This window comes from Oryzias latipes, chromosome 19, assembly GCF_053564925.1.
Source record: "Oryzias latipes strain Hd-rR chromosome 19, Olatipes_Hd-rR_3.1".
NCBI classification, from domain to species: domain Eukaryota; kingdom Metazoa; phylum Chordata; class Actinopteri; order Beloniformes; family Adrianichthyidae; genus Oryzias; species Oryzias latipes.
The window spans coordinates 1,126,185-1,145,898 of NC_136255.1; the positions used below are offsets into that span (position 1 = coordinate 1,126,185).

A 19,714-nucleotide genomic window follows, 5' to 3' on the forward strand; every position below is an offset into this window, starting at 1 on the left:
CTGAATCAGGTTAGGATGGAGTTAAGGAGAACAAAGGCCAGGAAGGCAACAGGCCCTGACAGCATCACCTCCAGGCTCCTCAGGGAGTGTGCAGACCAGCTCTGTGTGGTGATGCTGTTCATATTTAATATGAGCCTCAGACTGGAGAAGGTACCAGTCCTCTGGAGGACTTCCTGCCTGGTTCCGGTTCCAAAGGTACCTTGTCCTACGGAACCGAACCACTTCAGACCTGTCGCCTTGACTTCCCACCTGATGAAGGCTATGGAGAGGATCATCCTCAGCCATCTCCGCACTCAGGTGAGCTCAGCACTGGACCTGCTGCAGTTTGCATATCGAACAGGCATCGGGGTGGATGACGCCATCATCTACCAGCAGCATCGGGCCCTGTCTCACCTTGAGGCCCCTGGGAGCACTGTGACAGTTTTTTGATTTCTCCAGTGCTTTCAACACAATTCAGCCATCACTGCTGAGGAGGAAGCTGGAGGTTGCAGGTGTGGACCAACATCTCACTGCTTGGACCATCAACTACCTCACAGACAGACCACAGTTTGTGAGGCTGCGTGACTGTGTGTCTGATGTGGTGGTCTGCAGCACGGGGGCACCTCAAGGGACTGTGCTCTCCCCATTCCTGTTTACCCTGTACACATCAGACTTCACCTACGACTCCCACCACTGTCATCTGCAGAAGTTCTCAGACGACAGTGCCATTGTGGGCTGTGTATCAGGGGGGGATGAGCAGGAGTACAGGGGGGTCATCACTGACTTTGTTAGCTGGTGTGAAGTTAACCACCTGCTGCTTAACACCAGCAAGACAAAGGAGCTGATACTGGACTTCAGGAGGTCCTCACCATCACAGTCACCGGTGAACATCCAGGGTTCAGACATTGAGGTCGTGGACACATTTAAATATCTGGGTGTTCACCTGAACAACAGACTTGACTGGTCCAACAACACGGATGCTCTGTACAGGAGGGGCCAGAGTGGCATTCACCTGCTGAGGAGACTGAGGTCCTTTGGCGTGTGCAGACAGCTGCTAAGGACCTTTTACGACACTGTGGTGGCCTCAGTGGTCCTTTATGGAGTTGTGTGCTGGGCGGGGGGCAGTGCAGGCAGAGACTTGAAGAGGCTTAACAAACTGGTTAGGAAGGCCGGCTCTGTCCTGGGCTGCACACTTGAGTCCATCGAGGAGGTGGCGGACAGGAGGATGTTAGCTAAGCTGATATCCATCATGGATAACCCCTCCCACCCCCTGCACCAAACTGTAGAGGCGCTGACCAGCTCCTTCAGCACAAGACTGTTGCACCCTCAGTGTAAGAAGGAGCGCTACCGCAGGTCATTCCTCCCCACAGCCATCAGACTGTACAACACCGTGTCACAGTGACACTCCACGGTCCCAGGGGTGTTTTTCTGTTTAGTCATTGATTCATTTACTTTTGTTGTAGTTGTTGTTTTTCAATTTTAAATTGTTTTTTGTTCCTGAACAGTTGTTTGTTTTTGTTCTTGGTGTGAACTTCATTAGTTATCTCTGTATTTTTGAAAAAAATTTGTAATGTTTTTTTACAGTTTACATGTTTTGCAGACCGCATGTTTTTTTAACCTTTTGCAGCTGTATTTATTTGATATTTAATATTTAATTATTTATTTAATAAGAATCTAATTTTTGATAATTTTTTCATAATAATTTTAGAAATATTTTTAATTATTTAATATAAATGTCATTTGTCATTTGTCAATGTGATGTCCTTTATTGATGTTATATTATATAGATTATTTCTGAATGTCGTGTTGCTGCCACAGATAAATGAAATTTCCCCATTGTGGGATTAATAAAGTCATCTATCTATCTATCTATCTATCTATCTATCTATCTATCTATCTATCTATCTATCTATCTATCTATCTATCTATCTATCTATCTATCTATCAGTGCTGAGAACAAATGAGTCATTGTTTGTCTCCAGATAAAAGAGCAGACAGAAGTTCGAGCATGATGGAGGTCCTTCCTATGAATCTGCTCAAAATCATTCCATATTTAGTAAAATGCTTTATTGCTCTAACGTTGTTTTTCCTTTTTTGTGATTTACATGAACAACTCCTTCAATCTGTGCAGGAATGGAGACTGGGGCTGTCCGTGGTGCTGAATCCTCCTCCAGGAGTCACTCAGTCAAAGTTCAAATGTAAGTGTCAGGTCTATAACTGCCCCACAACAAATACCAGAAAATGACATCTAGAGTCAATGGTGCCTCCACAAAACCTTTGTGGGGGGGTAGGGTGGGGGTCACAAGGTCACCAAACCATAGAATGCATGAGTCTACAGTGTACAGGATCTTTCAGGCCGTTCCTGTATTTCTTTTTTAAACTTTGTTTTTATTGAGTGTTTTCCAGTTGTCAGTTTTTACAAATATTGATCAGCTATGGATCAACAACAAAAACAAAAATAAATATAATACACAATAGTTGGGCTGGTTTTTTGTAAGAAGTGTCTGATATTACTTTAGTTATGCTGTCTCTTTTTTGTGTTACAAATTAGGTTTACTGTCATTTCCTTTGTATAAAAGTCTTGAATTTGTAGGTATCTAAAGGCCTTTCATGTATTTACTTAAATTTTCTCATCATTACCTCCTTTTCTTTTCTTTTAGTAATTTATTTGGTTCTATTTTTGTATACTTCTGAGTTCCATTTTCTGTTCAACAATTATGTTATTTACTAAAACCCACCATGTATAAACTGCAGCTCACTGCAGCAGTGATGATGCTTCAGCACCTCCTACTGCTCTCACGTTTTCCCCATAGCATCACTCACAGGTCACCATCAGGACAAGCTAGTGTAGCGGTTAGCACTGCAGCCTGTTTGAATCCCAGCTGTGTGTGTGTGCATGTTTTCCTCATACATGTGTGGGTTTCCTCCAGGAACCTTGGCTCCCCCCTACAGTCCAATAGCCGATACAGGACGGACCTCTGCTTCATTGGCTGCAGACCCTCCTCCCAAAAGTCAGCAACAAGAACAGTGATGAGGATGGGAGGTCATCACCCCTGATGTATTGCTTCCCTTGCCAGGCAGCACTCAGCTGCAATGCTCTGGACGCCACACAGAAGTCCCAAGGATCTACTCTGCCGGCCTCACACTGACTTTCAGCCAGAGTCTGGATCTGGGAGACCAAAGACCTGACTGTCCCTGGCACAGCTGTCCCAGCATGTGTGTCTGTTGAAGGAGATGAGAGCACTGAGGGGCAAAAGTGCAAAAAAGAAATAATAAATGTTGATTTTCTTTTAGCCTGAACATGTTTAAAGTCTTCTCATGAACCAGTATGCTTGAGGGATTCCATCATTTCATCACTATCATTTTCATCATGTCTCTCAATATGAAACATCACTGAAAGTCATTTTATTTAAACGTCATTGAGGGAAATAAGTATTTGATCCCTAATAATCATCCAAAGTTCTGGTTCACAGACCAGTTCAAGTCTCCTAATCAACCTGAACTGAAGACACCTGTCCACAGAATCAGTCCATCTCTCCCACTGGTGCCAGCCTCCACTCCCACTGTATTCCAGTGGTGGGATGGTTTTTGACCCTGTCGTGAACACTAACAGGTCCTCATTTGGATTTGGGTCTTTTTGGTCATTATTGAAACATTTACACCAGACTGTGTCAGGTTAGTTTTCAGGTTTTTTTTCCCCTCTTAACCCATTACAACCAGCAGTTGTCACATAAAGGTTATTGACAGATTTTTATTAGTTTAATGCTGCTAAAGTGAAGCAGCAGCAGCAATGTTGTTTCCTCAGGAGCACCTGAGGAAGCAGATAGGTTTTAGGTTTTACTGCTGCTGCACTGCATGTCTGCATTCCTTGTCTGACTGTGAAGACTCACCTCTGTTTTCTGTGTCAGGAATGGTCCGCCAGCAAAAGAGGTCCCTAAGGGAACAAGAACCTTACATTGGTTCCGGGGAGGGAACCAAAATCATTGTGAAGTTAAGAGGGGGGATTTAGAGTAGTAATTTTATTATTTGAGTGAATTATTGAAATGGTTTAGAAACAGTTTAGTGAGTTCTATTTTTGTACGGGTAAATATTTATTTTTATAGGGTTTGGGGAAACTTTGAATGTATGTAATTTAATCTTTTGGGTAAATAGGTTTGTCTGTGGGAACCTGGGTGGATGGTAGCTCCCAGAGGAGAAATCGTATTAAGGTGGTAGTTGTAACCATTTGGGGGGGGTTGGTTAGAGGTTAGAGCTCAGGGCATTTCTGTGAAACGGTTATTAAAGAAATGGAAAATAGAGATTTGAGCTAAACCAAAGTCCTGAGACTCCACTTGTGCTTCTACCATGATGATGGCCTCCGAGACGACGAGCTGAACGTGACACCCCCACATCTAGGGAGGTTCTTTACAGTTCCAGGCATGAGACACTTCTTAATAACACTACCCACCTTTGAGGCCTGGAATTTGATCTCCATGATCCAAAGACCGGATCCAAGTCTCCAGAGAGACTAAAAAATAAAAAGCAGTTTTGAGATTTGCTTTTCTCAAACCAGATGCAGCAGTCAACACTCAAGAGTCCCCCAAAATCAGAACTCTTTATTTCACATCCATTACAGCCGAGCCGGTCCAACAGACACGTTACAGACTGGACTCAGAAGGCTCCGAGGACGGATTATGGCGTGCTCCTGTGCTGTTTGATGCTGCTTTGTCTGCTAGTCTAGGTCACAAAGATGGCGCTCAGCCACTCCAACACAAAGCTACACAATGAGCAGAAGTTAGTGGTGATCTAGCTGTCATACGTCTATACTGACTTCTAAAGGCGGACACATGAAGAAGGTGTTGACTGTTACAGAGACGGAGGCTGGGAGACAGCTGAAGGACAACACCAATGTCCCTTTCACTTATCAGTCAGGCACCTTGCTGATATCAATTTAAAGACATGTCTTTCCTCATTTTGGAAAAGATTTCAATAATAGTGCCATACGAAATGAATATTTATAAAAAGGTTAAAAAGACAAATTTGAAGCAACAGTTTTGGTTTGATTTGTTTCTGATTGTCTGATGAGTTCTGATCATTAATTGACAGAAGGATTGATGTGGTCCATCTGCTTTTCAGAGGTCGTGCTTTTATTGGTAAGTCTCTGCTGCCTGGGGGGGGGCAGCCCTCACTTCTGCAGCGTAAGACTTGCTGCTGGCAGCTTCTCCAGGGTGCAGACACTGTTCATGCTGGTTCACCAGTCCGTCAGTGGGAGGGGTCGATGAGGAACTGGCGGGAAAAACGGCAGCGAGGTTGGAGATGCCCACCCGTGTTTGGCCTTGCTGACTCAGCGTGTCGGTGACATGTTTTTCTAGAAGGTCAGCGCTGAAAGTTGGAGGACAGTCACTCACAGCAGCAGACGTTGGTTTGAGCTTCATCTGCTGGATGTGGCATGCAGGGTGGCACAGAGACAGAGGAGGAAGAGGAGGAGGACATGCAGCCTGCAGCTTAGTGTCACTTACAGTCCACCTCCAGGAAAGCTCTGACGCTCCGCGTCAGCTCCCTCGCCTCCTGGGCCAGTGTGGCCGCCGTCCATGGACTTCTCCTGGGGTGAGACAGGGGGGCCACCTTGATGTCTCCAGAGCTGTAAGAAACCAAAGATGAAAACGAAAAGAAACATAAGACAGATGGTCTTTTTCCACTGAGGACCCACCTAACCCTTAAAACCAGCGGCATGAAGACCCATCCAATCATCCTTTGATCTATTTTCAAAGAGTTCCCAGAGGTCTTTTCGGGAGGATTATGGTGTTTTCAGCCAAAATCATCTAGAACATAGTTTCTGCAGAGCAGCAGGAGTTCATAAGAAATTCACTTCTGAGTTGTGGGCAGGACTGTTTGTGCAGAGCAACCCCACCCACTCTTCCCGTCTATCATAGGTTTACCTCAACTATGAGAGACAAAATAAAAACAAATCCAGAAAACCACATTGTCTGATTTTTACAGACTTTATTTGCATATTCTGGTGGAAAATAAGTATTTGGTCACCAACAAACAAGCAATATTTCTGTCTCTCACAGACCTGTAACGTCTTCTGTAGAGGATCCTCTGTCCTCCACTGCTTACCTGTACTAATGACACCTGTTTGAACTGGTTATCTATAGAAAGTCACCTGTCCACAACCTCAGACAGTCACACTCCAAACTCCACTGGAGACCAAAGAGCTGTCTAAGGACACCAGAAACCAGACTGTGGACCTGCACCAGGCTGGGAGACTGAATCTGCAACAGGTAAACAGCTTGGACTGAAGAAATCACCTGTGGGGGCAATTATTGGCGGTGTAGTAACACATTACACCACCAGGGACTCAAACCCTGCAGGGCCAGACGTGTCCCCCTGCTAAAGCCAGTACATGTGCAGGTCCGTCTACAGTCTGCTAGAGAGCATTTGGAGGATCCAGGAGAGGATTGGGAGAATGTCCTGTGGTCAGATGAAACCACAATAGAACTTTTTGGTAAGAACTCTACTGTTTGGAGGAGAAAGAATGCTGATCTGCATCCAAAGAACACCAGACCTACTGTAAAGCATGGGGGTGGAAGCATCATGCTTTGGGGTTGTTTTTCAGCAAAGGGACCAGGACGACTGATCCGTGTAAAGGAAAGAATGAATGGAGCCATGTATGGTCAGATTTGGAGTGGAAACCTCCTTCCATCAGCATTAAAGATGAAACATGGCTACGTCTTTCAGCAGGACAACCAGCCCAAACACACGTTGCCCGGGTAACGTAGGAGTGGCTTTGTAACGAGTATTGAAGGGTCCTGGAGTGGCCTAGCCAGTCTCCAGATCTCAACCCCATTGAAAATCTATGGAGGGAGTTGAAAGTCTGTGTTGCCCAACAACAGCCCCAAAACATCACTGCTCTAGAGGAGATCTGCATGGAGGAATGGACCAAAACATCACTGCTCTAGAGGAGATCTGCATGGAGGAATGGACCAAAACACCACTGCTCTAGAGGAGATCTGCAGGGAGGAATGGACCAAAACATCACTGCTGTAGAGGAGATCTGCATGGAGGAATGGACCAAAACATCACTGCTCTAGAGGAGATCTGCATGGAGGAATGGACCAAAATATCACTGCTCTAGAGGAGATCTGCATGGAGGAATGGACCAAAATATCAGCAACAGTTTTTTACCTTGTGAAGACTTACAGAAAATGGAATATAACAAAGTACTGAGTTGAACTTTTGTTATTGACCAAACATTTATTTTCCACCATAATTTACAAATAAATTATTTAAAATCAGACAATGTGATTTTCTGGATTTTTTTCCCCTCATTTTGTCTCATAGTTGAGGTAAACCTATGATGAAAATTACAGGCATCTTTTTTCAGTTTAAGTGGGAGAACTTACACACTTAGAGGCTGACTAAATACTTTTTTGCCTCACTGTCTTTTCTAAACCACAAATAATCTCTTTTCCAACTGCATTTATTCATCTTCTCCTCATTTTTTACAGTTTGAATTAGAAATGCAATTTTAAGCTTAATTTTCTTTATGTCTTCCATCAGAAAAATGCAACAAGAACATGTTAAAAACACGATTTCTATGGAAGTGCGTCTTCAGGGTGCATCACAACAGAAAAGACTTTGTACCTGTAGCTCTTGGGGGGTCCATGACTTTCTAGTAGAAACTCCTGAACAGTCTGCAAACAAACAAACAAGAGTTTCTAACTCATTTGCAGAAAACAGTTAAGCCTTTATTATTGATTTATTTACAGCGATGAAAAACAATTCATTAATGCTTTTGCTTTTATCTAGATGCTAAATGAAGGTATTTCTGGAGTCAAAGTGGTTTGATGCATATTTGATTCAACAGGCATCAAATTAGGGAAAACAGAATCAAGTTCATTAGACAATTCAGGTCTTTTACTTGTAGAACTGTGAATTCTAAATATAGATTCTGATTCTTGGTGGGGGGGTCCGCAGCAGTGGCTCGATGGTTGAGGAGGTCGGCCAATGATTGACGGATTAAAGTTTCGATCCCCGCCCCCTCCAGCCAACTGTTGTCTGGTCCACTGGTGTGTGAATGTGTATGAATGTCCCGGTGATGCTCAGAGGGGGGGGTCGTAGGCGCGTCCTGGGAGCCACGCCCCTGTCAGTCCGCCCCAGGGCATCAGTAGCTTACCCTCACCAAGCATGGATGAATGATGGACACACGTTGTAAGGAATTGTTTACATTTAGCGCCTCATGGAGCTCTGCTTGTCTTTTGACATTTGAATGCCTCCACCAAAGTTCAAGCTAAAAAAAAAATACTGGTTTGCATGAAAACAAGTATTTTATACTTATATGCTTATAGTGAAAGCACGATGGGTGGACTTTAGGTCACAGACAACAGCAGCCTTTCACAACAGTTTATATACATATATATATGTATAGTCAGATGCTTTTGACTTGGTGTGATATCTCCAATAAGAGAAAACAAAAGTTAAAATATATGGATGGCCAACATTTATCTGAGAACATTGGCAAATGAATCCAATTTCATCCATCCTTAGATAAAATAATTAAACATAGTAAATACATATAGGTGGCACAAATTAAAGATTAATAGATAACAGTTTTGTTAATAGAACAGACAAGACATCTGTCTTTTCATCATTTACCTCAACAAAGCTTAGAAGTTTTCCTGTTGACATTTCAAAGCCCTTTCTGGCTGCTTCACTCTTCCTTAGCTGGCTTTCCAGGACCGTCACCCTCTTCTTCAGCTCCTCTGTCTGCTCCTGTGCCGGAAAGTTGAAGGGTGCAAAAACCAACACACCATGATGATAGTGATCATCCTGTCTGTCTATGTGGAGGAAAGAAATCGTCTTTCACTGACTCCAATCCCAGCTAGCAGTGAGGCAACAACCATCATCCGTTTTGACATCCTGACCCAGAAAACTTTGGCCAGTAATCTCACAGGAACCCTGCGGTCACGAGGGGCTCAGGGACTCACTTCTCTTGAACATCGGCTTTGATACCTTTCTGCTCATGAGCATCTCGTCTAAAAACCTTCTCCTCATGAAACGCTGTGATGGCAACACTCCGCTCAGAAGCCCTGAGCTCATGAATCTTCTGATTTTGAAAAATGTGCTCAAACCTTTCTTCTCTGAACTCTTCTTAGGAACCCATTTCTAAAGCCTTAGTCACGCCGCTCTGGGCCCAAAGAGAGGAGCAGCCAAATCTTAGGGGGGCCGCTGGTGTCTTGAGGCTTGTGTGGTGACCTCACAGGTCGTCATGAAAATGGAACGTACCATTGTCTTTTCTGAAATATTTATGAGGTTAATGTAAGTTGAACGCACTTATGAAGTCCAGCTGCTGCTTTCGTACGGTGTCCATGCACCACACTCTTGTCGTTAGGTGCAAGTACTGGTTCCTTACTGATGACGTGCAAATGCTGCGTGCACGGGGCGGGCACGTGATGAGCAAGCGCCCGTAGACTCCCTGAGGAATGACATCACAAACTTCTGTGTTTAATTTCCTCAATTCCAACAGTCAGCCTGCAAACAAAGATGCAGCAAAGGGGCGAACGCACCAACAGGTCCCTGTGCAGAACCTGGGGAGGGGGGCTGTAATCTGTATAACATGCCAGTGTCTCAGCTACTTCATCCTTACTTTCCCGTACGTGTTGTTTACGTGTTCACTCAAACCTGTCACCCGCTGCAAGCCTGTAGAAAAATGTTCAGGAACATCTTTGCTCTACGGCCTCACAGAGAGGTCTACAACCTTGATGTTTCGTGTGAACCACCTGTGTGTCCAGATAAGCCTATTTATTGCCCGCAGACAGCTGTTTCCACCCTTAAGGGCAGTTGTGGCCAAGCCTTATGATTATTCTGTTCAAAAACTCCTTAGAGGTGAATTCCTTTGGACAAATTGAGTGCAGACTGAGTGGTTTGGTTCATTTTCTTATTGCAATTTGGGTAGAACTATAGCACGTCCATAGAATCATTTGGGTGACAATTCCTGCTCCAACCGGCCAGAAATCACCAGGGTTTGGCAGCACAGCTGTGGAAAACCCATCACAGGGGTCCTGAGAGCCACAGCTGTTGTTGGGATACAGTTACACTTTTCTGAAAACCTTTTTGAATTTCCCCACCAGCTGTTTTGAAGTCTGTTTCACGTGTGCTGCTTGCTATTTTGCAGCTTAACACAGGAAACGTGTAGAGCTGATGACCAAACGTTTTCCAGCCGTGAAACCAGAAGTCCATTGAGACGACTAATACAGACGACTAATATAGTCGTCTCAATGGGCTTGGTACCGCTAATTGTAAAGTAAACATGAAATCATAAGGATCATGAAGTTCTGACTAACTAAACAGACTAAACTAAACTGGGCGTCCCTGCCTTAGACCCTCCTTCTCAGTAAAGTTTTTATGAGCTTTTTAACTTTGGGTTACTAACTTAGTGGTCAGAGAAGCTGTTTTAAGTCACATGACCCATCAAGACAGACTGATGTGGTGAACAGAATCTGGTCCAGATTCCAGCTGACTCGTCGGTGCTCCTACCCCTGGCTGTGGATCCGCTCATCTGCTGGACTATTTAAACACGTAGTTGTAGTGTTAGATAAGTTAATTCTCTCTATGAGTTCTGGTACATGGCCTGTCTGTCCTGGGGGAGGATCCCTCCTTCATGTGGACACCCCTGAGGTTTTTTCGTTTTTTCCCGTTTTCTTTAGGAGTTTTTCCTTACCGTGAAGGGGGGTCTAAGGGCAGTTAGTTCTGTTTAGCCATTACCTATTGAACTGTATGACCTAATTACTCCTGGACATCTTTCTTTTTAATCAAACCAAACAAAACAAGTGAAAATGCACCTTAGAAGTCCCACATTCCTCCTTTTTGGTTGATGCTGGGTGTTCCATCCTCTGGGTCTTTAGTTCTGCAATCTCAGCTTCCAGGAGGTGGATCACCTCTTCATAGTCCATCTCCATCCCCCTTGCCTGCTTCTGGGCTTCCTCGGCTTGCTGGATGCGAGTCCTGAGAGCTCTACTCTCCTCTGCTCCCACTTTAACATCCTGCAGAAAAGACAGAAGCACACAATCCTCACTGACAGTCATGGACACAACAAATACCAGCGTCACAATTTATTTAAAGAGAAATCTAAAAAGCAAAAAGAGAAAACAGAAACTGATTATCAACCTATCTGTAAATTTAACCTTTAACATTTATGCGGAGCTGCATCTTTGTTCTAAAACTATGCTGGAACTGATGAAAAGAGACAACTAGAGCTTTCACCAAAGACCTGCAGACGAGACTCACCTGCTTAGCTTTCTTGAGATCCTCCTCCAGGTCCTCCTGCGTTCTCTGGGACTGCAGGAGCTGTTCCTGTGAAGAAACACACCGATGAGCAGCTGAACCCTGACCTGAACGCCACATCTACTCCAGACCTGTAGCTTTGAAACAATAACAACTATTTGGTTGTTTTTTTATCTAAGCTACAGTTTTAAATGTTGAAATGAAATTTTAAACAACACACTAACTGTTGCCAGTAAAAGGGGGCGACTTGCTGCTCTGTAGGGTTCATATGTTTGTGAATCTGACTGATGACGTCAGTGCCTCACCAGCTGTGAACCTAACCACACGTCACTGTTGTTAATTTATTGCTGCAGTTGCAAAACCTCCATTTTGTGTTTTCCTTAGTAACTTTTGTCCAACAATTGCCGCAATCACTACACACATGTTCCGAATTTCCATCCATTTGCAAAAAGTGCAATGAGAATCTGAACCAAATAAAGGAAACCGTGCAGCCGTTTGAGTGCAGGGTAAAGTTTCAGGCTCTGTTGGGTTTACTCTCCTGCCATATTAAAGATGTGCTGCGCCTCAAGGCGTAAATGGCAGTAAGAAGTAAGAGGAATATAAAAAAATGTCCTTTGTTCCAGTTTGAGCTCTGATAAAATTCAAATCAAACAAATCAATCCCCTGAGATTGTTACGAACAATAAACGAAGCAACAAACACTCAAAAATGAGAATTCTTTTAGGTATATTTAGGTTGTGGGAAAAGTGACCAGCGAACTGCTGTGAAATCTCCCTCTAGTGCTCTTTTGAGAAACTAACATTTGGTCATTTTGACCAATTTGGGAAAGGAAGGTAGTGTTTGATTTTTAAAACAGCAATCAATGGATTTTAAAAGGAAACAAATCGGGGTGAAGAGAAGACCTTGTTTCCTTGGCATCAGCAGAGATACAGGAGAAGTGAGACAGTTAAAACAAAACTCATGTTTGAATCCTCCCTCAGGCGTGTTTGGCTGCTTTAAAAAAAGCACTTCTTTAGAAAAGCCTCTCAGCATTGATTTGACTCTGGGTCTGTGAGAAACAAATGGGAAGCCGTGCAAGAAGAAGACATAGCAACTGAAAAAAAGAATGGATCCGCAGAATGAGACACAGATGAACCTGTCCTAATAAAATTCTTTGATTGATTAATTGATCTGTTTCTTTTCAAGCAATTAAAAGAAAGTAAATAGATATCTCAAATCTATTTAGGACATTAATTCATAAATTGATTAGAAAATACAGGAACTAAAAGAAAATAATGTTTGCTTTGCAGTGCAAACATATATCACATTAAACATAATGATCATCAAATACTGTTTTGTTAATTGCTTGACAGGGAGTGGGATGAAGTGAATTCCCATCTCAATCATCTCTCTGTCATCACAGTGTTTGCTCATGGAATCGTACCTGCAGCCTTTTGATGTCCTTCAGAGCCTCGATGTGCTCCTTTCTCAGCTTCTCCATCTCTTCCAGATCCACAGAGTCTGACAGCATGAGCTGCACAGAAACACGCTGATGAAACCACAGTGGTGCTCCCAGAGCTGCACGCAGCATCAAAGATCCTCTCTTCACCTCATAACAAAGGTTAAAGAAAACGATGCAATCTCAAAGCTGTTACTGCATCAACTGTTGGTAAGAACTCCTCTGAGGAGACAAAGGTCTCAAACCTTCAAGCGCTTTGAGATCAGCGGCTCTACAAAGACCAGACGCTCTGATAAAAACAGCAGATCCAGGCGTGTTTGAGGTGAGCTCCCGTTCAGGACGCCCGCCTTGATGGGGAGCTTGTGCTTTCACTCACTGGATTAAGGTGGAACTGCTAAAAAGGTCACTTTCAGGCCATGGCTTTGTTAAAGCTACAGAACCATCCAGCATTTCCAGGAAACAACATGAATGTCCTTCTTGGCTTCACGCCGGCTCACGGCCTTGAACCTCGTCAGACAAACCCAACTGTTGGCCCTCGTCTGGTCCGTGCCTCTGGACACATTTTTCTCCTCAAAAACATGCTTCATTGATTATTTGGCGGTTCTAAGTCGTCCTTTAGGTGTTCTGGTTCTGGTCCCTTAGAGCAGCAGTACAGAGCAGGTCGTCCAACAACCGAGGAGTTGGTGGATCGATCCCCGCTCTCCCCAGCCACCTGTCGCCCCCCGAGCACAGCTCACCGACCCCCCCAGGGGATGGGTCAAAATGCGGAGAATTTCCCCATTGAGGGATCAATTACAGTATCAATTATTATTATTATTATTGAATGTGAGAGACTGAGGTTGTTTTGTCTCCATGTTTTATCCGATGGAGTGACGAACAGTCAAAGGTGTTGACAGTAATGGACCATTACTTGGGCTAGGCTCCAGCAACCCAGGAGTGAAGTGGGTTTAAAAAATGGATGGATGGATAGGAGGAGTTTGACAAATTGTTCAAACATTTTCACTTGAGGGTTTGCAGTTCTCCACAGGGGCAGGATGGGGGCTGCTGTAAAAACTCTGAACATTGAAATACTGTTTCTTTCCGTTGTGACTTGCAGAGGGTTTCTGAACATGTTTCTGTGCTGGTACCTGCGGATTGGAGCGTGACTCTGGTAGACTAGATAGGTCGTCAGGCGTAAACCTGGCCCCTGGTTGGGTGTTAATCAGCTCCTCCAGCTGAGGCTTAAACAGCTCCCGGATCAGGCTGTCAAACTCTGTGAAGACACACAACAAACCCGTGTGTTCACAACTGTGAACATGCTTTCTGTTGGTAGGTTCATGGCTGGGGGGTCTACAGCCCACTGAGAATTGACAGTGGATCATAAAAGAAGGCTCTGGTCATGAACAGCAGCTGTGCTCAGACCTTTGCTGCCTGTGATGAGAGCGGTTAAGAGGGAGCCTGGATCTGCACCGTCAGCATTAAAAAGAACCACACAGCCATGTTTCTGTCAGTCTTCCTGTCAAAGGTGGCTTTCTTCAGAAGGTACAATGAAACTTGTTTGAGATCACCATTGGTAGAACATAGAGCGGAGGCTGAACCACGTTGGTGTGTGACTGTGCATCACCTTGCGTGACCTGCACATACGTACGTGTGAGGGAATAAGTGAAGCCACCTCACCTGTGAAGGCCACTGTCCCAGCTGGGTCGGCTTGTAGTCTGGACATAAGTGTCTGTCGCTGAACCTCTGTGGGTTTCAGTCCAATCAGATCAAGAGCCTGAAAACACGAATGCACTCTATAATCTATGCAGACTCTGCCGAGGCAACAAACACAAACATCACCTCCTCCTGAACAGTAGGATCTATGACCTTCTCTTGTACAATGCAACCACAAAGGGGCAAAAAGAGCCTGTCCCAAGTCCGGGTGAAGGCAGAGGGTTGTGTCAGGAAGGGCATTCAGTGTAAAACCAAAGATCAAATCAATTTAGCAAATCAACAACAGAACTTTCTCACTGGGTCATGGTCTGGGTTAACAACAACTGCAACCGATGCTGATGGGAGACAGTTGGTGGAAGAAGGAGACAAAGAAGAGAAATTACATTCAAAGTAAGAACTTTGAACGTAGGAGCTTTGACAGGAACTAGAGAGTAGTCTGACATGATGGACAGAAGAAACGGAGATCTAGATGGAAAGAGAGCAAGGCTCATAGATTGGGAGCAGCTATTTCATCATGGTGTGGATGGAAAGGGGAACCGAGGAGGAGACATCCTGAAGGAGGAGTTTGATAAGAATGTTCTGGAGGTGAAGGGACTGTGATGATAGGGGGATGAGTCTGATGAATTTGAAGGCGTTGACTGCTGTCTGTGGTTCTTCCTTTCAGGTAGCTTGAAGAGCTGGAGAAGAAGGAGGGAATGGAGAAGAAGATTGTGGAAATCCATACAGAGGAGACAGCGGAGACTGAATCAGACTTTAACAGACATGTGGGGGAAGAAAATAGAAGTAATGAGGAAGAGATGGCTCCGTTTGGAGTTCAGAACCAGAATGCAGAAGAACACATAGTGGTGGAGTCTGCTAAAAGGTTTTTCCAGAAAAGAGAGGAGCGTGCAGTGACAGTAAGAGGGGGAGAGGAGCACAAGTTGGTCACATCTTGTAAATACTTCGTAATTGGAGATAATGTATGGTTCAGCATTGGGTGGTGGTGTAAGGATGACTGGTGCTCAGCTGACAGTCAGCGGCAGCCAGAGTATCTGTGTGTAAACGAGAGGACCTCAAGTAGAACGGCGAGGTTGCAGGTGAAGAAGGTGGAGGACTTTACCGGTGCTTAAGAGGCGTGCAGAAACAGGTCGGTGCAGGTGTAGGAAAGTTTCAGGTGTGATGTGTGACTAAAGAGGGTCACCCAGAATGAAAAGAAAGGTGAAGAAGACTGTGGTGAGAGCAGCCATGTTGGTGGTTTGAAAGACAGGAGGCAGAGCTGGAGGTGGAAAAGATGAAGATGCTGAGGTTCTCTTTGGGAGAGACCAGGATGGATCAGGAATGAATCCATCAGAGGACCAGTTGATGGTAGATGTTGTGGAGATGAGATGGTGTGGACACATTGGAAGACGGGACATTGATGACGTTGGTGACTCATTTATTCTGTCGCAGGGCACGTTGGCATGTTGCTTAATAGATAGAGAACACCGAAGAGGAGGTTGACGGGTGTGGTCAAGGAGGGACTGAGTGAGGAGGATGCAGAAGATAGAGCAAGGTGGGGGGGCAGATGATTTGCTGTTGCAAGCATGAACACATGCAGCAAAAAAGACAAAAAAGGAAGAAGACCTTCTCATGTAGGATGGATTTAAAGCTCTGAAAGACGAACGTGCACCAATGTTCAGGTCAGGCAGACTTCAGTGAAGTCATGCGGAAAGCTCAGAGAACCTCATAGATCAATCATCCGCCCCACATTTCCACTGCACGTCCTGCTGATGCATCACTCTGGATCTAAGGCTGTTGCATCTCATCTAATGCTGCCTAAGAAAGTGTAAAGAGACACTCACCTGCTCCAGCCGCTCCAGTTTGAGTCGACAGGTAGCGCTGAGCGAGCTCTTCCTCTGAAGGGGCAGACTAGCAGGGGTGTCTGAGGGCAGAAACAGTGGAATAAGAACCTTAGGCTGCAGAAACCAGGCTGCCCAACACTGACACAGCTCCTGAAGCTTTGAGATGGAAACACACCTTCAGCCCAAGTCCAAGCAGAAATTATATTCACAATATGTTTTTATCAATATTGACGGTTTTCTTCTGACTGCAAATTTATCCTCTTAATTTAAAGCCTTCAGTTAGAAAAAATGTAGTTTTTTGTACAACTTCCTTTCCGTTTGCTATAGTTTGCTGGAAGTCCTATACAAACAATAGACCTTAAAATGATGGAGACTCAAACTCATTCTCACTCTTCCAGTAGAGTTTTCAGTTTAATAGTTGCCTATAGTGAAATGTAACTATGTATTTAAAATAATATAATGACAGATTTATGGATTTTTCACCATTTTTAAACAGAAACAAACTGCAGTATGTTGGTTTGGATATTTGATGACTACAAAAAGAGAATTCTTTATTGTTTGCGTCGAAGAACGCTCCAGGAGGCCTCCAAAATCCACGCCTGAGGCATCCGACATGGCTTCTCTGGATGAGGAGGAGCAGCAGATCTACTCTGAGCTCTGTCCGGGTGACCGAGCTCCCCCACGATCTCTGTGGGAGCGCCCAGACACCCTGAGGAGGAAGGTTCTTTCAGTCGCTTGTCCCACCTTGTTCCTTCAGTCATGACCCAGAGCTCATGACTACATTAACCGGTAAATTGAGAGCTTTCTATGGCTCAGCTTTCTTCTCACCACAATGAACCAGCACAGCATAACAGCAGACGCCTCACCGTCCACCTGTCAATCTCACGCTCCGATCTTCCCTCACTTTTGAACAACACAACATACTTAAACTCCTCCCCCTGGGACACCCAGAGAGGAATGTGTTTTACTGGAATTTCAGGGAGTAATATTAATGTATTTTTTAATCCATTTATGTTTGATGTTTCTCCCTCAGATCAATATCACACTGACGATTGTAAAGACTGCAGTGTTTCACAGTAACAATGGAGTGGGCGTGGCTAAACTTTAAAGACTACTTTTATGGGCATGGTCAAGTTAGCATCTTTTCTAAACGTTCAGGTTCAACCATTTTATTTACCTTTATTTTTAACATTGAAATCAGCAGGTTTAGAAATGACACATAAACATAGAAAAATGCTGCCAAACGTTTACATTAACACATAGCTGTAACACTAAACTAGCATAGTTGTTAGTGAGGCTCCTCCCACTTGTCCGCAGAGTACAGCAAACTAAAGACAACGTCTTCTGAAGCACCTGGGGAAGGTTCTAGAATAGATTGGTTCTCATCTCCCTGATCTATTTCTTCAGAGAGAAGCTGTTGTTTTTGAAGCAAAGAGGACATTTTGGTTGCCAACTGAACGCAGAGAAGCTATTTGATAGAAACATACACACCGGGGGTTGTCACAGCAACGCCGTCACTCCGTGAAGCCAAGGACACGCAAGCCTGCTCTGTTCTGGCCGGAGACACTCGTACCTGCACACAGTCACACAGGGAGAGAGGCCATCATCTTCACCATCATTATCATCATCATCATCATCATCAATTTCATGCTTATATTCATCCCTGCCAGCGGTTGGAAAAGGATGGATGAAAGGTTAAAAGAATATTCCTGATCCCCTTTCAAATAAGATTGTATTTCTGGTGTTTTAACATGTAGCACAGAGAACAAATATAAAGAACATTAAGCTAAAAATTGCATTTATAAGTATTTCTATATTCAAATCGTTGTAATTCTGGAGCAGAAAAGTAGAAAATTAACGGCGGGGCCAAAAGCTCCCTGCTCTGCTCCATTCTGATCATCCACCGTCAGACCAACAGATCCATAAACGTCTTTGTTTTCCTGGTCTGAGCTGGAATCTGGATCAGATCTGGACGGAGGGACAGATCAGTTATTGCTCACCATTGTTGCTGCACCGCTAATGTTAGCTTGGAGATGAGAGGGCCTGTAAACAGATGGATTATGGGAAATGGGAGGGGCTTAATACACCTCAACGGCCCCCTCCACTACTTGGAGACAAACTTCTAATGAACTACTGCTGATCTGCAGAAACTATGACCTTGAAGATGACACAGGTTTTTAAAGGGTCAAATCAAAGCAATAGTGAGTGTGTGGTACTTGGTTAGTGTGTAAATGTGTTGTGTGTTGATATCGGATCCACACAACTTGATCCTATTACTAAATACTACTAAGATAATTAGACTAATCTGAACTGGGACTGCCACATATATTCATATAGATTTTTCTGCATTAATGTCAAATGTAAGGATCACATACTAAGAGTGGGATTAAAGTTAATATAATAAATATATGTATCTCTTCATCGATACTTTAAACCTCAGTCACAGATGCCCTTCCAGATCCGATGAAAATGAAAATGTTCAGATCCCAGACTGCTTGGTGAATCTGTAAAGAGGAAATGTTTGTGCACAGTTTGTCTACGGCCTGCTGGGAGCAGGAGGTCATAGTGAACACTGAACAACACGGAAGTGTGAAGAAGACTTTGTCGACCCTCCTCTGACCCTGCAGACGCACAAAGAGCCGCTTTAGTGCTGGTCACATGATCAGTGGACGCTCCTGACTGCTAGAAATGAGGAAATTCAGACCATCAGAGTGTTGTTTGTGTGAACATCCCACAGACGCACTATGGGCGCTTTTGTATCACGTGCACACACAATCAAATGTTCAGCTTCTACATTTATGCAACATTCTTTCCAGCCACGCCCTGATATCTGCAATCCTTCCATTGAGGTGTTCTCCCTACCATGACAAAGGTGGACAAAGGTGCAAAGATTTCATGTAATCCATGGACACCAGTGAAGATCACAAATCATTGAAGAAAAAAGGTTCAGAGCACTGTCTAGTGGTTCTAGATGACCCAACTCCCAACGTTCACGTGCCAAAGCACAAAGGCTACCAAAAGATTTGTTTTATTGATGGGCATCAGTTTGAACCCTTCTACTCTCTCACTGCAATCCCTTTTAGTGCCACCTTCAAGACCAGCTGGACATTCAACCTTCTGATGATGAAAATGCTATCAGAGCTGTGTGGGGGGGGGTCACACCTGGGTTACATTGACCGCTGGGAGCGTCTCACAGTGGGGGTTTCTGCTGGAGGTGATCTTGGCCACCGTGGGAAGCTGGGGGGGCATGGTGAACAGTCCTGGGGCCTTCCCCCCTCCACTCTCCCCCTGCTGGCAGATGGGGCTGTGCGAGCCGCTGCTGGAACTGGACGACGACCTCCTCCTGATGAAGGCGATTTCCACAGTGGGATCCGGTCTGGAAGGCATGCACAGGTATGTTTTTGCAGTCATGCCTTTCTGCTCCTGAATGCAACAGTTTCTGACGTGTTCCAGTGGTCCTGTCTTGTTCCTTTTTTATTTAGGAGCCCTACTGATCACAGAGCAGCCCCCTCACTGAGTGT

At 44.4% G+C, this 19,714-nt stretch overlaps 1 protein-coding gene across 5 annotated transcripts in view; it reads right to left on the minus strand.

The window, feature by feature from the left end:
- Positions 1–4,554: 4,554 nt before the first annotated feature.
- Positions 4,555–19,714, minus strand: part of stxbp4 (syntaxin binding protein 4) — a 42,271-nt gene continuing 27,111 nt past the window's right edge. For 4 of the 5 annotated variants that reach the window (XM_020712133.3, XM_011488559.4, XM_078937709.1 and 1 more), the window contains exons 10-21: positions 19,356–19,569; positions 17,685–17,766; positions 16,194–16,273; positions 14,338–14,434; positions 13,809–13,933; positions 12,667–12,756; positions 11,248–11,313; positions 10,803–11,003; positions 8,617–8,733; positions 7,606–7,655; positions 5,478–5,599; positions 4,555–5,340 (exon numbers count right to left, since the gene is read on the minus strand). In XM_020712133.3, coding sequence (XP_020567792.1) covers positions 5,327–5,340; positions 5,478–5,599; positions 7,606–7,655; positions 8,617–8,733; positions 10,803–11,003; positions 11,248–11,313; positions 12,667–12,756; positions 13,809–13,933; positions 14,338–14,434; positions 16,194–16,273; positions 17,685–17,766; positions 19,356–19,569 — 1,258 coding nt within the window. In that variant the 3' untranslated portion in view covers positions 4,555–5,326. Of the gene's footprint in view, positions 5,341–5,477; positions 5,600–7,605; positions 7,656–8,616; positions 8,734–9,133; positions 9,437–10,802; positions 11,004–11,247; positions 11,314–12,666; positions 12,757–13,808; positions 13,934–14,337; positions 14,435–16,193; positions 16,274–17,684; positions 17,767–19,355; positions 19,570–19,714 lie in introns of those variants that run through there. The other variant, XM_078937710.1, reaches the window with a different exon arrangement.